At 38.6% G+C, this 18,804-nt stretch overlaps 1 protein-coding gene across 1 annotated transcript in view; it reads left to right on the forward strand.

The window, feature by feature from the left end:
- Nucleotides 1-17,673, forward strand: part of IPMK (inositol polyphosphate multikinase) — a 44,739-nt gene extending 27,066 nt beyond the window's left edge. Inside the window, exons 4-6 of the mRNA XM_076339464.1 lie at nt 1,767-1,939; nt 10,749-10,830; nt 11,858-17,673. Of these exons, the coding sequence (XP_076195579.1) occupies nt 1,767-1,939; nt 10,749-10,830; nt 11,858-12,492 (890 nt within the window). The 3' untranslated portion in view covers nt 12,493-17,673. The remainder of the gene's footprint in view (nt 1-1,766; nt 1,940-10,748; nt 10,831-11,857) is intronic.
- Nucleotides 17,674-18,804: the final 1,131 nt, after the last annotated feature.

Raw genomic sequence — 18,804 nt, forward strand, 5'->3', positions numbered from 1 at the left:
AAACTTGGAATAGAAAACTGGCAACTGCAGTTCAGGTGGTACAGAATACGCTTCTTGGTAGGGAGAGTATTTGTCCTGCTTCTCCTTAGGGGATATCTAGTGAGCAAATAGCAAGTATGTTTGCTGCCTGTGGCTTCTCAAAGTTAGCTATGAGTTATTTTAGCTTGGATATCCCTGCAGTTGTAGTTAAACCTGGTTTATGGGTGAGCTAGTCTATAATGAAACTTTTTGCTGTAGCTAGATTGATTCCATAGCCCAAAGGACACTGAAAAGCACTGTAAGCTGATAAAGTGAGTTAGTAGAAGACTGCATTTTTTAAAATAGTGTATTGGTTTGACATGCTTTCCTGAGAATGACTCTACAGTAACGATATCCTTAGTCCCATTTATACATAAAGCAGGCATCTAAGGATTAAATCAAACCTATTTCAGATTGATATGTATGTGCTTTGGGGAACTGGGACATTCGATCATGATGGTGTAAAAATTGAAGCTCTAAGTAGGACTTATTAAAGTAATAAAAGTCCCTTTCATTTCTTATCCTTAAGAAAGTGTTTCTACTTATTAAGTGGAAATGGAACATAGCTTGTTCCCTCTATCTTGACTCTAACTGGTTTTGTTACCTGTCTGTACTGCTATCAAAACAAGGCACTTCGTCCCCCTTCTCTCTTTAAACTTGAACTGTTTTTGCTTTCTTTGGCAATCCCATTTTAGATTATGCTGCAGGAATGGGAAATAATACAATGTTTTTGTGTATTCAGATTGCATTAAAGCCAAAGAAGTACACTCATGGAATAGGGCGTACTTGAAAGACAAACTTTAATGCGAGGTTTGTGACTGATAACAGGTGGATTTGCAGAAGCTGATGCAAAGAATGAGACGTGTGTTAATGCTGTGTGGTGTCTTGGTGCATGTCATGCCTTGGCAAGGGCTGGAGATCCGTGCAAGCTTCCTCCAAGCAGAGTTGTCTGCAAGTCAAGTAGTTACTGAAGTTTGTTTTCGTGTTGTGTTCTGACAATCTGTGCTGTAGATCACGTTGGTAATAGTCTCTTACCTGCACTGGAGAAAAGCGTAAACCAGTTTGACCAGGTTTTAGATACTCCTCTAAATGTTCAGGTAGTCCAAGGGCTTGGGGTTTTTTGGTCCACCCACCCTCCCAAAGGGACTTTTGGAAATGGATGAAAGGCAGCCTAGGATTTGAGGAGTGTTTTCACCAAAAGGTGTGCCATGAGAAATGAGTACAGATGGGAGTGGGATAGAAAGAAGGAAAAATGAGATGCATTTTGGCCCCTGTAGGGTAGGACTCCAAAATGTTAATTTCATTTTTAATATGACACAAAGAAAAATTGCCGGTTTAATTCTAGCCCTTTCACACAGAGAAAGAAAACACCATCTCCATTGCAAAACCAACCATGTAGTAACTTGCATTTGTATGTGCTTATTAATGCTATTTGAAGTATGTTAATGGCTTAATAAAAGCTACTCATGAATTTCATCTGGGCAATAATTTGAATTTGAGTGCTAGGTTAGCACACTTTAATTGTATACAATTTTCTAAACAATAAGGCATTTAGAATTTAATGCCGACAGGATTTGTGGGTGTCAATGACCATGATTTGGTCTGTGTTCAGAGACAAATTTGACTCTTAAAGAACTCACGTGATGTTAAGCCTTAAACTATTCTCCTTCCTCCACAGAAGCTCAGCAGAAACTAGATAATTACTTTGCTTTGACCCGCTGTTTATGAAAGTTTTGTCTTTTTAACAGATACGTATCTAAAACTGGAAGATGTGACCCGTAAGTTTAATAAGCCTTGCATAATGGATGTAAAAATAGGTCAGAAAAGTTATGATCCGTATGCTTCAGCTGAGAAGATACAGCAGCAGGTCAGCAAGTACCCGCTGATGGAAGAGATTGGCTTTTTGGTACTTGGCATGAGGGTAAGAACTTGTTTTGTTTTCAAATTCAGCTTATGCTCTGGTCTGTTGTCCCACACCAGATACAGCGACTAGTTTTTCTAGCAAATGACAATCCTCTTGAGTTTTACGTAAATAAAGTGTTATCTGAATATATTGGTAGTACTGGTATCAACTGTTGTGTGAAATATGTTCCAAAACACTGCTCTTGTTCACAACAAGTGTTTTAACTTGGCCGTGTCCCTTCTGGGAATCTATTTGCAACCTGGGTGCTGTATACATATACAAGAAAGGGGTTGGGACAGACCATAGGTATTTAAAACTGAATGTAGTTGCAATTAATTCTTCTCGCATAGCAGATATTTCAAATTATCAAAGTATTTTTTTGACTTTCAGGCTTATATCAGAGATTTACATACTGAACCAGTCTTTGTAATAATTTAATAACGAGCTGTATCCTCTCCAAATTCTTCATCTTCATTTTTTTTTTAAATAAAAATAATTTTTATGTAATTTTCCTATTTAGGGAAGAGTAAGTTAGCTCTTAGAGGTGATGCATGTAGCTATAAATAGCTGCTTATGTTCTGCGTTTAAAAAAGCTTTCCACCAGAAAAAAACATCTTTGATGCTTACGTGCTCGAGGAACATCTGTCAGTTGAAGGTTCGTTTGAGATGGATAAGGCTCTGCAGATGTCTGTACTAACTCTATGATGTTTCCTTAACTTAGGTGAGGAGAAAGATGAAGATTCAATATTTGTGTATTGGCTACTCTAAAACTTCAATGTAAAGAAAAGCTGTACAGAACACTTATGGATCAGTAACATAAATGTGTTGGTGTCAGTAATGAATTCCTGATGCAATGCATTTAAAGTACTTTTTTCTGCTATGATTGGCGCGGGAATAATTTTCTTTTTGATGTGAGATTTTTGTTTTCCTTCTCGCATACCCAAAGCCAGGGCTTCTCAAGCTCTGCATCAACAGGCATAAATGGCTGAAGACTTTGATAAGCTTCCCCTTTGCCGTTAGATAGCAACAGCACACAGATTGCACCATTGTTTGAAATAATTCTAGTATCTCTGTAATGTTTTGTACTTAATTGCCTGGGCGCTCAGCCTTAACTCTGTCTTGAGATAAGCTTTTACAGCTATAAATTATAGTGGTCATGAGTAGTAATTAGGTAAGCCTATGAGAACGTGGGAGTCGAGTCAAAAACCAGTCAAACAGTTTAGATCGAGAAGGAAGGCTGGAGATTATAGCTTTGGATTTGGTTTATGTGGTTACGTAACCTTTCTTACCTCGTGTAAAACAATGTACTTCACATCCTTTGTTTCATGACAGTGCAAAAGGAATGAATGCTTGCTTCCATGGTATTTTTGTTTGTGACTATTGTTTCTAACACTGTCATTTATTGGTATCTTTATCCTGTTGTAGAAATTCTTTTGATTCCCTAATTCAAACTGTATGTATAATGATGGTTCCCCCCAAGCACTGCAGTTTCCCATCCGGTGTTTAACTAGATGAGATTTGTTTTGTGCCTTTGGTATGTTGGAAGTTATTTTCCAAAAAGAATTCAAAAGGTTCCTCCTCCCCTCACGCAACACTTAGCAAAGTCTAAATTCACAAGGCATTTTCTCTGCTCAGCTTGCTGCCTCTTGATTATGGGGTGCTCTCTGCCTGTCTGCTTGCTTTATTTTTGCAAGATTCTGGCTATAATGTAAAACACTCCCCTGTGCGGGCATTTACTGCCTGTAACAGCTAACGTGCTGGGTAAAGGTTGCTAGTGTTTGCAGGACAAAAGATGGTATAACACGATTCAGAAAGTGGAGGGGTTTGTTTTTAATCTCTCCGTTCAATGTTATTTTTAACATGGAGGTGGGCTTGCTTATTAAGTTTCTATTTTAGAAGAGCAAGGAAGAGAGGGCCAGGAAAAATAGAAAATGCAGTTATCTATGTTTTTTAAAGCACACATCATATAAGCTGTCATAAAGAGATAACAAGCAAAAATGTGTTATAGGTGGTGGGTTTTTACCCCAAAAGTTATTTGTAGTGGGTTTTTACCCCAAAAGCCACTGATACAGCTTTTTTTTTTTAATGCACTGGTAAATAAGTGGTCATCTGTTTATATATAAAATGTGTATGGTTTGTCCTTAAAAGAAGTGAGTCTCCTGTCTGGCAGAGCTTTGATTTATGTACATAGTTCTGGCATTTGGCATGTGCTAAACTATATTCATCTTAATGCACTGAATAGACAGAATAAATACATGGAAACACATTTAGAAAACACAGGCATTTCGATAACATTGGTTGAAAAACCAATTTCATATTTAGTGGAGAGGTTCCTTTCTTTAACAGATGAGGACATAGATTTGTTACAAAAGTAGTGAGAGTTTAAATGTAAGTTGGAAAACTAAGGTGCGGTTCTAATAGCAAAAATACAAGTTGCAATATGGTTTCAGTAGTAGACATAAATATATAAGAAATATCTTTGCAGTGCATGCAGTATTAAAAATAGAGTATTTTGTATGCTGTTGTATACAAGCAGAATGAGTGGGTTGTGATCTTATTTCAGATTTGCAATCCATTCAGAATCCACAATTCCCAATTTCTGCAGGTTTTCTTTTTCTTCCAGAACATCTTGGTTGCAATATCACATAGTCCATAATATTTATGAAGCATGTTTTTAAAGCACAAACTGGTGATTACGTAACTTCACCAGTATAATCCATCATTTACTTTTATTGTTTGTGCCTACTAACTATTGCATGCAGTAATGCAGATAGCTCATCAAAGCTGTTTTTACAAGTGAATTTCCTAATCTACAGCACATGTTCCTGCAAGATATTTTAAAACTGACTGTAGCTGTGTCCATTTTATGAGTTCTTTATGAACCCTTTCTAGTATCATGGTAATTTTCATAAGCTCTGATGTGTTAATAACAAGACTTAGGAAGGGAGGAATAATAAAGCTTTTAAATCCTGCATCTAGTGTTCATATTCTTCCACAGTAAAAAATGACCAGAACTGGGTTTTTTACATTTATAAGTCTAATTCAAGCTTTGATGTTTAAGAAAACAGGAAGACAAAACAAAACAAAACCTAAAAAAACCTGCCATGAAACTAAAAAAAAAAAAAAAAACCCAAACAAAAAACCAAACCCATAGCAAACCAAAGAAACCAACCAAAAGCTCTGAAACAACAAACCCTCCAAACAAGCAAGTCCCTCAAAAAGTCTGGAAGTGGATGTCTGCAGTGGTTGAAATGAGCAGTAAACCAAGGCTCTGGCTGGTTTCTCTGTGCTGGCTTTGTTACCTCTGTGCACCTCTGCCTCCTCTGCTTTTCTCTCTTTCCACTTCCACTCCCCGGTTCTTGCAGTTGAGTTGGGCTCATCTGTTTCTCAGTCTGATGGTGCCGAATTCATGCTGCGGAACTAAATGCAGCAATTCCTCAGAGTCTGGTATCTGCTAGTGGATTGAAGGGTATGTTTCAGAAGTACTTAATTGGTAGAGTTCAGGAGATTGATCTGTCATCCTCTTGGGTGAGTTCTAGCAGATGGGTACCTGTACCCTGGCATTTTTTTCCAACAGTTTTTCCTTATGTGAAAGACTCGTCATGTATATGACAGCTGGTCCACTTGTATCCTTATGGCTGATAAGATTTCTTGTATGTTAGGAAAAAGCTGATGATGGATGAGATGAGAGATGGCCTCCCCTCCTCCCCAGTATATAAAAAGGAGGCATAAAAGACATTTGTTCTAATGAGGTGTTCCATGGAAGTTCTGGGAGTCCAAATTTATGTTTTAAATCATGAACCATTTTAAAAATAGCTTAACTGCAGTGTCGTTGTCTTTTATTTAGGAGATTATTGGTCTGCTTTTTCACTGAATTAGTTTCAACATAATTTCATTCTACAACTTATTTATGTAAGGAACTCACTAAAACTTTATATTGATTGTCAGAGCATTTGGTGGTATACTTATTCATATAAAGCACTCTGTCAAATACCAGAAGAACAAAGAAGCAAAACAGATAGAATAATATATAAGTATAGTCTTAGAAACAGGGGAGCAGGGATGCATCCCTCCTGTGCTGAATTTTCAAGCCAGCAGCAAGCAGGGATGTGTGTACTTTCATCACTTGTGGTCTAGCAACAACATAAGGGTTTTGTTTTGTTTTTTTTTTTAAAAAGGGGGGGGGGTAGATAAATGGATTTAGATAAATGGGCATGCTCTCAGCAGCAGTAATTGCTTTATAGTAATGCTATAACACTGTAGTATCAAATAAGAGAATGTATTTTTTAAAATTTCTCCCTTTGTTATTTTTTCTTCAAATCCCTGTTTTACTTTCTTTTGGAAAAAGAAAAAATAAGGCATGTTAAAACTCAGTGTTTAAGTCTTCCACTGTGGCAGGATCAGTCCCTGAGAGATCACAGGACTGCAGAGAAACCCGGGTTCTTTAGATGTGAAGGAAACCTGTATATTGACATAGGGACAATCGTGAGGTCCAGGCAAAAGGTACCCATTTGCAGGTGTGGGTCTCCACCTGGCGCTGGAGTTGCCCCCTGCAAAGGTGGTGGACTGATGCTGATGTTGGATGTCCTCGGGTTAGCTGGGGTGCTGCCTGCTTACCCCCGCTTTTGACTTGGCTCCAGTTTTGGCAGCAGGCTGGGTACTGACCTTCAGATGCCGGTTAGGAGCACAGAGGTGCCTTGCTGTAAACAGAAAACACTGTGTAATATTTAAACACTCGCTCACTCTTACGTGTATGAGTGTAAAATAGGGGTGACTGTTAAGTATATTTATGGAAAAAATACGAAGGGTGGACAGCTCAGCCCTTTGCCCTTTGAAGTCTGGATGTCTCGGCATCAGAGCGTGTATCTCTAATCTCTGTGTCCTTGCTTAGAAGAGCAGGTCCCAGGCTGCCCTCATGGGGCACGCTGGGGAGCAGGGACGGGCACCGGGAGCTCCGTGGGAAACTGCTTCCCAGGCACCAGCTAGCACATGGGAGTGTCAGCGGTGCACGAGTCCATATCATGCGTGCAGTCGAGTTAGCCTTCGCTCTGCAGGTACCCCTCTGTAGTACTGTATGAGCCTGCTCAAAATATTTTTTTTCCCCAGTTTCAGTGATATGGATTGATTAATATTTTTTGCAGATGTGAAAGAGCTCTGCAAGTTATTTAATAGAGTTTATTTGTGCTAGCAGTATCTCCACCAAACAGGCTAGTCTTAATTGATATGTATTTAAATTATACTTTCTGGAAGTTAGGGAGTTGCCACAGATAAGTATTTGAACAGTGTGGTTTTTTTCTGCCTCACCATGGAAGTCGGTACTGAATTACCGTAAATAACTTTACATAACATTTGATACTTGTTTTCCTCAGTCAAGTCTTCAGCTTAATGTCCTAAAGCTGCAGTTGCAGGGTTTCCAAACGATGTATCTCACTGTTGAGATCTTGTAAGGGTTGTGCTTTTTTAAAGACCACACTGGACCAACTTTTTATTCTAGCTGAAGGTTTCCTTCAGTTCAAGAACATCAGATGAACTAACTGTAATTGAAAAAAGGGTACAAAAATATATGTGCATATGCAAGCAGCAATAACTTAACACCTCGTGGAGAAGAGCTAAGTGCAGGTTGAGAAAGTCTGAAGATAATTTCCCTCAACAGTTAATCATCTGGATTTTTTGACATGCTGCCCATAGAGAGTCCCTACCACTACTAATTAAAAAACTGAACCTGTTAGCGTGCCAGATTCCAGTTGTGTTTATGCAGAAACCTCACCGAATGAGAGCTGCTTGTAGGCACAAGGAGGAGCCTCCGCATTGTCAGCCAAAACGGCTCTGATCTCGTGTAGTAAGCGTGTATAAAAATCACTGATGAAGCAGTTTTCTTGAAGGCAATGTTTTGCAGATCATATAAGAAGTTTTCTTTGTCTTGCACTATACAGTGAAACTCCTTGTGAATACAGGGCAAACACGTAACGAGCTGCGACAGGTGGACAAGAAATGAGATTTTCCTGTCTAATAATTTCTTGGCCACTGTTAAGGTTATGGATTTGACTTATTTGACTTGTCATCATTTTGACAGAAATGGGCTAGTACAGACAGCTGCAACAACAGGGATACAGAAAAAGGTTGGTTCAAAGGCAAATACCCTTTTGGGAAGGGTTAGCAGTAGATTAGTAGCAGTGACAGCATGAACAAAAGCACAGTGAAGCAAGAGGTCTGTAGACTAGGAAGTTGACTTTAGTCTTCTGCTACTACAGCACAGCCATCCCTGTGTTTCGGGGGGGAAGGTGAGGGTGAAGCAAGAACCGGGGAAAGATTATTTCTGTTTGAACTTGGTTTTCTGTTCCTCTGCTTTCAGTATGGGGCTTAATGTATTTGTGGTTGGGGTTTTCCAGGAATGTTTCAAATAGTCACTTCCTTGCAGTTGAGAAAAGGCTTGAAGCAGTATTAGGAGACAGCTCTTTGACTAACATGGAGAATACTTTCATGATTGCCTATATACGTCACCCTTTAATGCTATTGTCTGCAGCCAAGCCCATTGGTACACCCAAGGGTGTTCTGAGTCTTTGCTTGTTCACAAGATAGTTAAGTATATACATTACACTGTTGGTATGTGTGTGGGACTTGGTAGTTTGTCATCAACCATTTTGTATAGTTAAAAATGCACTGTTAATGCAAAACATGCACATCTGCCTGGGTATTTTTAAACTATATAGAAAGCCATTTGGGGGGAATGGTTTTGTGCAAATTATGAGAAGAGGTAGGGTGGCTTCACAGGAAACCCAGCTCAGAAGCACAGCGGGCTTATGTGCTGCTCCAGCGTTTCTTTGGAAAACAAAATGAGCTTGCAGATCTTAATCAGCATTTTTGAGCAAGTGCCCATGTCACAAAAACTGTTAGCTCCTACGGGGAAGAGATGAGGTTCTGGTAAACAAGATTATTCGTTCAGGCGTGTGCTGTGGTGCTCGTGTATGGAGGGAGCTGCCCCTAGACCAACTAAACAAGAACATCTAATATTCTTAAAATGAAGACACAGCTCGTGAAAACTTAGATGTAGTCATCAGACTCTTGATCTTCTTCCTAAGTAATATGGGGGTTTTTTATATTCTTGCTTTATTTAATTACCTTTGGCTTGTGGCTCTTTAAATTTAAAACATTTTTGAAACTTTTTGTGTTTTTGAAAGTAACTTTGGTACCTGAAGTACTTACATAAGTAATCTTTGGGTTCATATGTTGTATGCTGTACCTCTTTTATGTGTTTTGGAAAAAAAAAAAAGTGGTGAAAAATGATTGTTTTCGTGAAACCAAAATCACATTTGTCAGATGCTGTTTTACAATAACTCACCTCTGCTATGCTCTTCTGCAATTTGTAGATATCAGGGCCCCAGTTTCTATAACTATTATAACAGTGGAAATAGGTGTCATAACAGTGGGAAGTGTCTCTGCTACCAAGTGAGTTTAAACGTTCAGGCTTACAACTGTTATTTCTTTAGTATAACCAGAATTATTTACTGCCCCTTCAATTCATGGTTGATGACTTAAATCCATTTCCACACCCTATGATTTAAGTTCCTTGGGGACCCTGAGTTTAATTACTTCTTTTTGTCAAAATAAGAGCTATTTGGGTTTGTTTCCCAACTACTTTGCGAAGCAGGAGTTATGGACCTGTGTTTTCATTGTGCTCGTCATGGTTTGGATGGGAGAGACAGGTTTTGGGGTGGGGGACTGCAGTGGAAACAATTCTTTTTTTTTTTTTTTTTTTTTAAAACTATTGCTCAGGTACCACTCCTTTTTATGCGCTGATGTTTCACTGTCCTGGACTTCCTCTGTGGGCTACAGCAAGAAAAAGACCCCAAAGGAGGGATCAGGGGCAGGTGCCTCACCGGTGCACCCTGACTTGCTTTCTGTGGGATCCTCTTTTTATGGCGGGTGAAGGGAGGGCAGAGCGCTGCAGCCAGGATGGGTGCCGCAGGGTTGGGTGGTCTGAACAAGTGCCAAGCCCAAAGTTTCTGCCAGAGACAACTGCCTGCTTGGTAACACCATTATCTCTGCAAATAAGAGTTGTCTACACTCTCATAAACAAATTATACTTGGGCCCGGCTGGCTGGCACGTTTCTACTATGGAAATTATTTCAGTTAGAGAGAAAATGTGTCTCTATGTAAAACACTTTTGAATTAAGTTGTTAAGCTTGTACAATTCCTGATATGGACAAAGCTGTACCCGTATGAGTTGCCTCCCTTTCAGGCGAGAGCTGATGTATCACTATCAGTGCTGGAACCGAGCTTTCACTCGACTGCTGTCACTTATTTAGTATAACTTCATTTGTGCCAACAATTACAGTTTCAGATGGGTCTCATGGAGCTGGGCCTTCCTGGTGACATCATAGTATTTCTTATTGTTTTGCTGCTGTGCTTAATATTTTTATAGTTTTAAGAACTGCAAAATAATTGCATTGAATTTTTGAGCTTGTTATGTCTTGCTGACTTAATATTCGTAGTAACATGGGTAGGAGTATGACAGTTTCAAGTCTTAGCGTTGATTTGCAAGGCAGGTGCCGCATACAATGTTTTCCCGTAATGGACATGTTGCTTTTTGCCAACATAACGATGTCTTTCTGATGCAGGAAAGCTGTAGCTTAGACCCCAAGATGTGAAGGGGGAGGATTTTGCAGATCAGAGCACTAGAGGGCAGTGCTGACCGCTGCAAGTAACTTAAAGCTGTGCGAGCGGTAAATGGTACCAAAGATTTTGTAGCCTGTCTGTAAGGTGTCTCATAGCTCTGCAGAAATATTGTTGTTCGGAATAAGTACAGTTACCTCCTTGTTTCTTGCAGGTTTACCATGTCTCTTCTGACAGCTATGAGACGCAAAACCAGCACTATGGAAGGAGCTTGACAAAGGAAACGGTAAAGGACGGTAAGGGAATTCGTGTGTCAGAATTTGGTGCTCTTGGATATTTTTCATTTATTCACTTACTTATAGAACTGTATGGAAAAAGTAGTCTGTGTGTTCCCATTTTAAAAGTCCCTTTTTCTCCTCTTGCCAGATGGATCTTTAGCAGTTTCCCGTATCATTTGAACTACCTGTCGATCCTAAATTAAGTTTGCAGTTGGCTTTAACAGCGGTGCAGTCTATAGGAATTTCCTCATCGCGTGCCTTTTACTACTAATAAGGGGGTGATAGTGGTAGAATTCAATTTCTTTGCAGCTTTGAGACGCTAACGAAATAGAAAACTTTTAGAAGTATTAAATGTTTTTAGAATATATGTAATTTTTATCTCTAGTTGTCTTCTGTGACTATATCCTGTCTTCTGTATTAGAAAGCTACTGTAAATGCATCTTTCAGTTAGTGACCTTCTCGGTTGAAGTCAATCCGTATGTTGCTCTACATTAACAATAAATAAAAATGCTACCATCGTACATCTGTCTGGTGGTGATAACTATTTCAAACTAGCTATTAATAGATGTCTGTTCATCTGTCCCCCACCGAGAAACAGGAGGACACATGCACAAACACACCCCTCTCCAGAGCTGGCACTAACTTGTCAGCTCTGTCACTCATGATGAAGAGCTGCTTGAGCTTCTTTATCCCTGGAGAATTTAATGGGTCCCTGCCCAAAACTGTCCAGATGCTTGCTAAAATGACATGGGGAGCAGGAATCACGTTCATCTACTGTTTGATTGATACATTGATTAGTTAATTTTATTTACAATCCAAGCCCAATCTGTAGTATTTTACAGCCGGCCTTATACAGGTGAGGTGACTGAAGGTATCTGAGTTCCTCGGTTCACTTCTGATTTAGTTAATAATTGCCTGAAAGGAAACTATGTAAATGCTGTCCGTTTCTTCAAATCAAGAACTGTTCTCATCCTGAAAGAAATGAAAAATATTTGATTTCTTTTCAGAGGTGAAAATAATCCCAAAATGTGTCTATTTCTTGCAGGCATATCAAAGTTTTTCCACAATGGGTACTGCTTGAGAAAAGATGCAATAGCTGCCAGCATTCAGAAGATTGAAAAAATTTTGGAGTGGTTTGAGGGCCAGACGCAACTCAACTTTTATGCAAGCTCATTACTGTTTGTTTATGAAGGTTCATGTCAGGCAACAACTGTGAGGTTGAGTGATGTCACCTTGGCAGAGAAGAGAGGAGTGCCCAAAGGACTGTTATCAGGTGGAGACATACTGGAGTATAATAATAATATTCATGTAATAAATTCTACAGAGAATGGAAAAATTGAGGCCTCTGTAAGTAAAGGCTTGTCCAAATTTTATGCACTTCACAAAAAGGCATACTCTAAGAGGCATCACAGTCAACTCTCACTAAAAGTTGAAAACTTGGAGCAAGACAACGTGTGGAAAAGCAGCACTTGCATTACACAGGAGCATCTGAATGGAAACGTTATACCCCAACTGGAAAAAGTTTTCTGTCACATGCCAGCAGAGATCAAGGAAAGCGCAAACGTAGAAGTCCGAATGATAGATTTTGCTCATGTGTTTCCCAGCAACACAAAGGATGAGGGCTACATTTACGGTCTGAAGAATTTAATCACAGTACTTCAAAATATTTTGGATAACTAAATTCTTTGCTATGGTTTTTACTGGGGGCCAATGATAAAGAAGAGCAACAACATGAAGAATTTCTGCACTTGTAATGCTGTATAACTGGGTTTGTATTGTTCTATATTTTATTTGTCTTTGTACTTTTGGTAGAAGGGTTTAACTTTTTATAATCTCACTCAGGAAAATAATTGATAGTTAATTAGGGAGTGTGAAAGGATGAAGATACTTGAGATTACACAGGATAGGTAAATTAGTAGGATGAAATATATGTGGTTGGCTTAAATCCAAGAAGTACAACTGTACAATAAGCGAGGGTTATGTTAGTTCCTGTAATGACTTTAGCCTAGATAACATTTGCCCACTTAGCCTTGACACTGAGCCGTATCTCCGTTAACAGGTTTTTAGAAAAAGGACTGAAAACTATGAAGTGCAGGATTGATGTCCTCAGTACTGCCCTCTTGTGTTTACCGTATTTAAATAACTGGAGTTAACCCTACTTTGAGAGAAATCCCGTTTTGAGTCAGTAGTCGAACCTGGAAGCCAGTGTATCAAAAAGTGCTTTTCAATGTCATGGCACGATATTGCTGTTATTTCAACACTGGTGTGGGCACTTCTCCTCTTAGTGGTTGTCCGTAGCCGATGTTCACCACAGACAAGCTACAACGTAATTTGTGTTGAGGTGCTAAGAAAATGCTGGAGTAAAATGTTGTAACAGGCTTAAACTGCACAACTGCTAGAGAAACTGTTTGTTCCTAAGGAAGAGTAAAAGAATGCAAATGCGAGATGTTCCAGGAACTAATTTGGTTTAGGAGATTAAGTTAGTCTGTTAATGGAGTGTCTGATGTTGTGACTAAGGGAAATGCCTCACTCCTTTGTTCTCATGGCCCTTCTCCAAAAACATTGCTTTTAAAAGCAAACTAATTGAATGGGGAAACAAAGCATTTTGTGTAAGCATACAGAGATTTCCTCTAGCTGTTTGCCGCTTGTATTTTTGCAACAAGCGTTTCACATTTCCACTGCTGGGGAGCACCGACTGGAAACGACGAGCAATAGAGGTGAAGGACCCTTTACTGCGAAGATCCAGTTCAGCCCTGGAGCAACCAGACGTACCTCCGTTTGTCGCAATGGAGTTTGGCTCTCTCACCATGGGCTAAAGCCGGCTTTTTTTTTTTTTTAATGACACACAGGCAAGCTGTGTAATTTGAAAGTTGTCCCAATTCCTTCTTTTTCACAGGAAAAATTAAAGCTTTCATATGGAATATTTGAGATCAGGATGATGTATCCAAAGCATTTTTGGTGTGTCTCTTCTGTGTGCTGTGTATGTGGCTGTCCTACCATGCATATATAGTCAGCTATACAAAAAGTCGGGACGGAGGAGTCTTGCCATCCTTAGAGCAAGATTTTAATGCTTTAAGCGAGTCCCAGCAGTAAAACCTTTTTAGAATGGATTTGGTCATTGGAAATACACATCTTTTACATATGGACTTAATGTGACACTGTGGCCTTGCTGCTCTCTCTGTATGATGTTCTGCACTATGCACTCATTTGTGTACACATCTTTGCAAGTTCTTGATTTGACATGTGTTTTCTATATCAAAAAGAGATAAATACTTTTTCAAACAAATATGCTGTTTTAAATAAAGCTGAAATTTTAGCTCTTTGAGAAGCTGGGTTAATTGGAAGAAACAGGGTATTATGTGTAGAACTGCATTGTTTAAACTTTAGAGCTAATATTGGCCAACACATTCAAGAATGAAACCAATCTGTTAGAAACATAATGTTTTTTGAAGCATGGGAAAAGACACTTGTAGGAGGGGCAGTATCATTTTGTTGAAAATTTTATGCAAATTATGGTGAAGGCCAAGGGGAAAATATCAGGAAGTATTTTTCTTCTACCTGGTATTTCCCTTGCATCATATAGTTAATATATTCCCAACTCTCTGTGAACTAATTTAAGCCATATTTCAGGAAGAGTTTATGGTTTTGTTTGCTTTGATGCTGGTTTCTCTGTTATGATTTTGTTGTTCTATCCTATAAATAGTCAACACTAGAGTAGTCTAGGCTGGTAGTGGCCTTGTATGATAAATTCACCATGTTTTATAGAAAATACGGAGGGAAACATTCATAATCTGAATTTTTGTCCTCTGTAATTCATCTCTTCTGGGTTTTAATCCATTTTGTGCCGGAGAAATCAGACATCTGCCTCAAAGAAGTCAATTATTGGAAAATTATCTGTATGCTCTGAGTATAAGCGCATTCTCCTGTCTCTGCTTTAAGATATACGTCTTCAGTGTTTGAGTGCTCTTTAAGTATTGATTGTTGTGTTGACTATGGCAGTGTTTGTAATGCACCTGGAATATTGTTAAACTGTCAGAATATTTTGAATAAAAAAAAATAAAATAATTTTATCATGGTTTTTTACCAGTAGTTATTATGGATGTATTTCTGTTAATTTAAAATGTACCTTGAGAGATAACAGTATTTTTAATTGGAAGTTGTGTAAATAAAGCTTGCTGTAGAGGTGTTTTGGCATAGTACCAGCTGTGAATTTAGGCCTGCAAAGGCATTATATTCACATTGTTCTTGCACATTTTAGATTTGGTGTTTGTAGTGTCTTGTATCTGATCAGATTGTTTTCAGTTATAGTTGGAGATGTATTTGCAGAAATCATAAAACAGATTACAGAATTAATTAGAAAATGAAGAGGGAGACACTGGTCACTAAATGTATGCATTGCCACCGATCTCCCTCCCTCCCAGTGATGCCTCTTTTGTTCTCTGTACGAAGCGTACAGGACAAGTGACAGTTACATGGAAATCTTTACGGAAATGGTAACAAGGCTTATAGATATTTCTGTCCCATAAAACTGAAAGCAGGTCCCTTCCCCAGACTGGTGTGGTATATTGAGTGCTGTTGTTGTTGATGAAACCCATCTGTTTTGATTTTAAGCAATAAGAGTTTGATTTAGCAGAATCGATTGTCAAAAGGGAAGACTCATGGAAGCGTTGTTGTTCATGGACTCTTTGAGAATATACTTTTCTGAAGACTTTCTACCTAGGTGATTGTGAGAATTGTGTATAGGCTTACCTAATGAGAGTTTGAATTGTATAAAGTTTTATAAAAAAGCATTTACATAGATGGTATTTTTGGATATGGGTGGAATTTGTTGCATAAATTACATTGGCAATTATTATACCATTATGAGATATTTAAAATATTTTAATCAAATCATTTTATGAACTAAACTGGAGACTTTACGTATAGTTTTGATTCACATGAAACTTGTACTGTCTTCCATTTTTTTTTCTGCTGTAATGCATAGTCACACCGTTCTTGTCCATAACCCTACAGTTTCATGGAGAACTTTTAAAGTACTCGGTAGATTAGGAAATCACTAATTCCCTTTAGTTTGATTAACAGAGTGCATACGTTCTTGAAATACTTATATGCACATGGTATTTTAAGTAATGTTAGTGTGTTATATACATCTAGAGCCCCAGTAAAACTTCCTTACCTGTGGAGAGCTCCTGCTGATGAGAGTCTGGATTACGCAGTATTTGAAATGGGCCTTTTCACCTGTAACAGCAGCAGCGGCAAAGGGAAGGCATCACCTGTGCTGGCCATGTCAGGCGGGGGTGTTTACAGCCCGAACTTAAAATCGTCGTAATTGTTTTCTCACTTCATGATGTGAAGTACTATCAAGTATAGGAAGACAGGGGAAGGATAGAGACTCGCATCCACATCTGCTGTTTAAAGTTATGCTTAGTTGTTCATCCTGCCTCCTAATTGTTCTTTTTTTTTCTCCAAGTAAGTTTCCTCCTGAGTGCCTTCTTCGGCCCTTGCCACTGATAACCTTCTGTAGCATCATCATGGAATGATTTAAAGTGAAATTTTTATTTCCTATAAAACTTACGCCCCATAACTGCTCTTAAAGTGCAGGTATTGAAAACCACCATCAAAATGCCTCAAATACTGTGGGAAATGCAATTTCCCTTTTGCAGTCTTTCCCATGAAAGAGTAGGAGTGGAACGTTAGTGGAGAGCATGCTTTGATGGGAGACTGGATTGTAGGTTTTATGAAACTTCTTTATCTGTGTGTTGAAGAGAACATTTTGGGGGCAAGGTGAGTGACGGCCAAACTGTATGAAGTTTTCCTTTTCTTACTGCAATTAATATTGAGGTTTGGGTTTAAGAAGGTAGTGTAGCGGGAAGCAGTGAAAGTTCATAAGGAGCCCTGAGTAGGACATCTGGTCAGTTCTGCAGTGCAGGTAATGGCTACAGATAAGATCCAAAGGCTGCAAGTCTTCAAGTATCTCGCAGGGAGAATATGCCATGCATATTCATCGAGTTACAACAGACCATTGTAGGATGTTACCTGTGAGGTACTTTCCTCTCCATAGCCACAGGCCAAATACTGCCCGTTTTCCAGGTTCACAGCAATCTATAAATGACAGCTGCAGAGAAGGTTGTCATCCAAAGGACAAATGTAACTGTTTGAGCAGTGCTTGAAGGGGAAGAAAATGAGAAAAGCTAAGGATTGTACAGCAAAAAACACACTTCAAGTAGCATCTTTTACTATAGTCTTGTTTAGTGGAGATGGGCCCCCTGTATTTGGAGTTTAATTTGTTTGTTATATGACATTTGGCAGCAAATAGTCAAAACAAAGGTACTCTAAAACCACCTTAGTTTGAGTCACATACATTGGTTCAAACAGCTATTTTATTTTTTTAAAAAAAGTGACCTATGAAGTAACTTTCAAATATGATGTGTGTTGCACCTGACTATAAATGAAACTAGAGTGCACAAAGGCACTTTAATACTCTGGGAACTGTACTGGAAGATAAATGAAAGCATGTGAAATTGTACCTGATGTTGTGTTGTTAATTGTTTTTAAAATCTAAAAGTCTAATTATGCTTGATGGATGAATGTATCTAGTCTAGTCTGGTCTCAGTTTCTTTGATTCAAGTGTCTAAAGCCGTCACTCAATTTCTTTTAATTTGTATGTGTTTGTAATTTCATTTGCTGTTTTTTGCCATTATTGGACTGCAGGGGGTATTGTTAGTATTACCTGTGTTTATTTTATAGAACATTGTATTATGTTATCTACCAACTTTTGTAACTTAATTATAAGTTATATTTAGGATAATTCTAATAGCTGTCTATTTGGCAAATTATTAAAATTTTCTGCAAGTGACTTGCAAGTATAATTGGTTTCTTTTTAATACAGGAAGATCGTTGAGAAAAAGTTTTCTTGACTATACCTGCACTGATTAATCCCTCTGTCTTTCTCCTCTTTTCTATGCGCTCTATAATGTGCATTTACCTTGGATTTACTAGTTTTGCATTACCACCATATTTTTGTCATGGCACCCATCGCCATTGTTTGTTGGGAATACCTGCCTTAGTATACAAGAGTCACCTCTATAAAATGGAAAAAAAAAAAATCCAAATCCACACACAAAAAATACCCAAACCAGAACTTGTTTTTTGAACAAAAGTCCATGCTTGGCTGTGTTGCATGTGAATTGTTGGTCAGTGTTGTATTCGATTTCCGTAGCAGTCCACCAGTCTTTTTCCTAAAACCTTCTTCCCTGCTAGGAAGTGCTTCTCTGAGTGGAAGGAGGATTGGGAAAGCAAAGCCATCCCCCTAATTGAGACACAGAAGAGAAAAAAAAAAAAAAGGATTTTTCATAAATTCGGAACAGTTCAGGTGTTGACAAGCAACTAGGAAATGGCTATTTTACTCCAGAAGAATCAAACCTGAAGGTTACCTTTAATGTTTGATTAAAAGCTGTGCAAATCACAGCTTAAGGGTGTTAAAGCTGACTTGATTTTTCTCCTTGTCCTTTCAGAAGAAGGTGAGTAGTTGGGCAGTAAAAGGGAGGCAGAGATGAAAATGTGGAAAAGCTACACTTTTCCATTGTGCTCTGGGTTGTAAAGCAGGATCCCGTGAGTTGTCCTCAAAGAGGACATAATCTGAGCTGTGTATGACAGAATTTACTGCCTATGTTAAGGTAAGCAACAGAGTTATTGCTTTGCAGATGCGAAAACAAATTAATCAATTAATGGGCATCGTGGTTGTAATTGTATCGGAACAGTTGGTGCCAATTAATGGTAGTTTCCAGCTAAGGGATACTTGCGGACAATGCCTGCAGTTATTTTGGACTATAGTGCATAGCAGTCTTATTTTACACCATACCTTCGAGTAAATTAACTAAATTGTTCATGCAGGACATCTGTATCTGAAATTCCATAATCTTTTAAACTCATCCTGGAAAACACTTAACAGGTCCACGAGAGGCTGTGTATGTTGTTGATTACAAGCCATTT

The sequence above is a fragment of the Aptenodytes patagonicus genome, chromosome 5 (assembly GCF_965638725.1).
Source record: "Aptenodytes patagonicus chromosome 5, bAptPat1.pri.cur, whole genome shotgun sequence".
NCBI classification, from domain to species: Eukaryota; Metazoa; Chordata; class Aves; order Sphenisciformes; family Spheniscidae; genus Aptenodytes; species Aptenodytes patagonicus.